Raw genomic sequence first — 2,348 nt, 5'->3', positions numbered from 1 at the left:
AGAATATTTTTGAAGATTTTACCTATATATTCCTATAACTTTGATAAGCCATTGTGGCCCCACCGTACCTATTGGGGTCATGATTTGAACAAACTTGAATCTACACTACCTAAGAATGTTTTCACTTGAGTTTCATCTTTCCTGACCCTGTGGTTCTTAAGAAGAAGATTTTTGAAAGATGCCATTATTTTTTCACTAATTCATAATTATCTCCCCGTGGAAAAAGAGGGCATGGCCCTTTATTTGAACAAACTTGAATCCCCTTTACCTTAGGATACTTTGTGGCAAGTTTAAATGAAATTGGCCCAGTGGTTCTTAAGAAGATGAAAATGTGAAAAGTTTATGACAACGATGACATGGCCAACAAGGCCAACGACGATGACAGACAAGGGACAAATTTTAATCAGAAAAGCTTGGCTCAGGTAAGCTGAAAAACAATCAAGATGTGTTTGTGAGACACTATGTGCCCGGCAACAACCAAGCTATTTTAGCATGTAGGTCACAGTCAAAGTAACAAGGTCATCGACCTTGGTGTCATTTGAAAGAGCCTAATTAGTAGAGTATGCATATCAATTATGCAGTCTCTATCTCTCACATTTTTTCTTCTTCTTACCAAATGGAGTTGAGAACACTATGACACTATCATCAATGCAGGGAGGCGAGTATACAATTTGATTCTCGGTTGGAATGGGTGGAATTGTCACTGAAATACCTGAAAGATTAGATTTCATTGAGACTGGAGAAAATCTCATAGACATACTGTACATCTGTTACAGAAGTTAAATTTTAAGCAAATTTGTGCATGCATTGCATTAACCAAAAATTTCTTCGTTAATAAAAAATGTCTTTATTAAAATGTTATTAATTATAAAGATTACATCGATTTATTAAGAAATAAGGTATCATTTTTAAACATCTATCGGGATATAAATACGGGTCGGTCACGAGATTAAATTCCATAAAGCCTTATGATGAATTTAATCTCGTACCGACCCGTATTTATAGCCCGATAGATGTTTTAAAATGATACCTTATTACTTATATTTACATTTGTGACTTATTCATACTTTATATTTGCCTGATTGTGCCTTTTAACGTGTGAAATGCATTATTTTTTCAAACCCAACGGCATGTATGTAACCCACTGAACGCGTGTCGACCCTTTATGACGTCACTGAGAAATGACGTCAAACGATTATCTATAAGCACATCTATGACCTCTTGACCCCGTACCGGTATTTATACAGTTATAGATACACATTGCTTTCAGTAGTCTTATACAAAGGAAAACATTTGCAAATGTAAATATTGTATTTTAAGTCAAATATGTAATTTAGTAAAATGTTATGAAAACTTTCAACAGTTTATAATTAGATGTTTTATCGCTTTAAATATTTCTATCTAAAATTTATCATTGGCATCGTTTAATATTGTATACACGAGTACATGTATAATTTATTGTAATTTGTTTTAAGTACAGGGTGTTTCATGATATACGTTACATTTTTAATTCTTATTATTTATCTTACCTATCGTACTTCTACAAACTATGTATCATTTTAAGCATCAAATCCTGCATTTTTGTTCCATGAGAAAAAGTCGAGGAAATCATGGTCTAACAATGATATATTGTGCTATAAACGCGAATGTCATAATTTGAACATTTTTCGAAATGAATTTAACTTATCTACTTAGTACTGAATTGTAAAGCTGTTTTTTTTTCAATTCATATGGCCAATATTCATTCAGAAGTTGATGAAATATATTTTCCAAAAGAATATAAGCTTTCTAGGATGCTTATCAGAAGGCTAGTAACAAGATTAAAGGACAGGGACAGGCAATATATGATAAATGACACAGCATTCCAGAAAGCCTAAGGACTTTAAATTTAAAGAAACGGAGATTTATTTATTTAGTGAAATGGAACTCTTAGTGTAGCAAACTTCTGAGAAAAATTAAGTCCATGGGGCATACCTCTGTCAAAAATGGCTCCATTGTACCAAAAGAGAAATTGAGGTAGATATTTCTAAGATAAATCTGTACACCAAATTTCATTTCAGTCTGTGCATTCGCTGCCAAGAAAATGAATGGAAACTGCAAGCAATTGAATTTTTAAAGTCCAAGTGGCATAAATTTGTCAAAAATGGCTCCATCGTACCCAAAAGAGAACTCTAACTAGATATTCTAATGATAATCTGAATACTAAATTTCATTTCAGTATGTGCAACTGCTTCGAAGAAAATGAAATCTGCAGGAAATTTTGCAGACCAATAGACCGACCAACAGACAATAGCAAAGCAACATGCCATCCCTTCTACGAAGGGGGTATAAAAATAAGCTCTCTTTGT

General features: G+C 33.1%; 1 protein-coding gene across 1 annotated transcript in view; it reads right to left on the bottom strand.

Moving 5' to 3' along the window:
* LOC134263926 (uncharacterized) overlaps window positions 1-758 on the bottom strand; it is a 3,064-nt gene extending 2,306 nt beyond the window's left edge. Inside the window, exon 1 of the mRNA XM_062746279.1 lies at window positions 614-758. Coding sequence (XP_062602263.1) covers window positions 614-758 — 145 coding nt within the window. The remainder of the gene's footprint in view (window positions 1-613) is intronic.
* Window positions 759-2,348: the final 1,590 nt, after the last annotated feature.

This window comes from Saccostrea cucullata, unplaced genomic scaffold (assembly GCF_032062105.1).
Source record: "Saccostrea cucullata isolate Sc308-1 unplaced genomic scaffold, CSIRO_AGI_Scuc_v1 ctg2744, whole genome shotgun sequence".
Taxonomy (NCBI): domain Eukaryota; kingdom Metazoa; phylum Mollusca; class Bivalvia; order Ostreida; family Ostreidae; genus Saccostrea; species Saccostrea cuccullata.
This window is presented reverse-complemented; position numbering and strand designations above follow the sequence as displayed.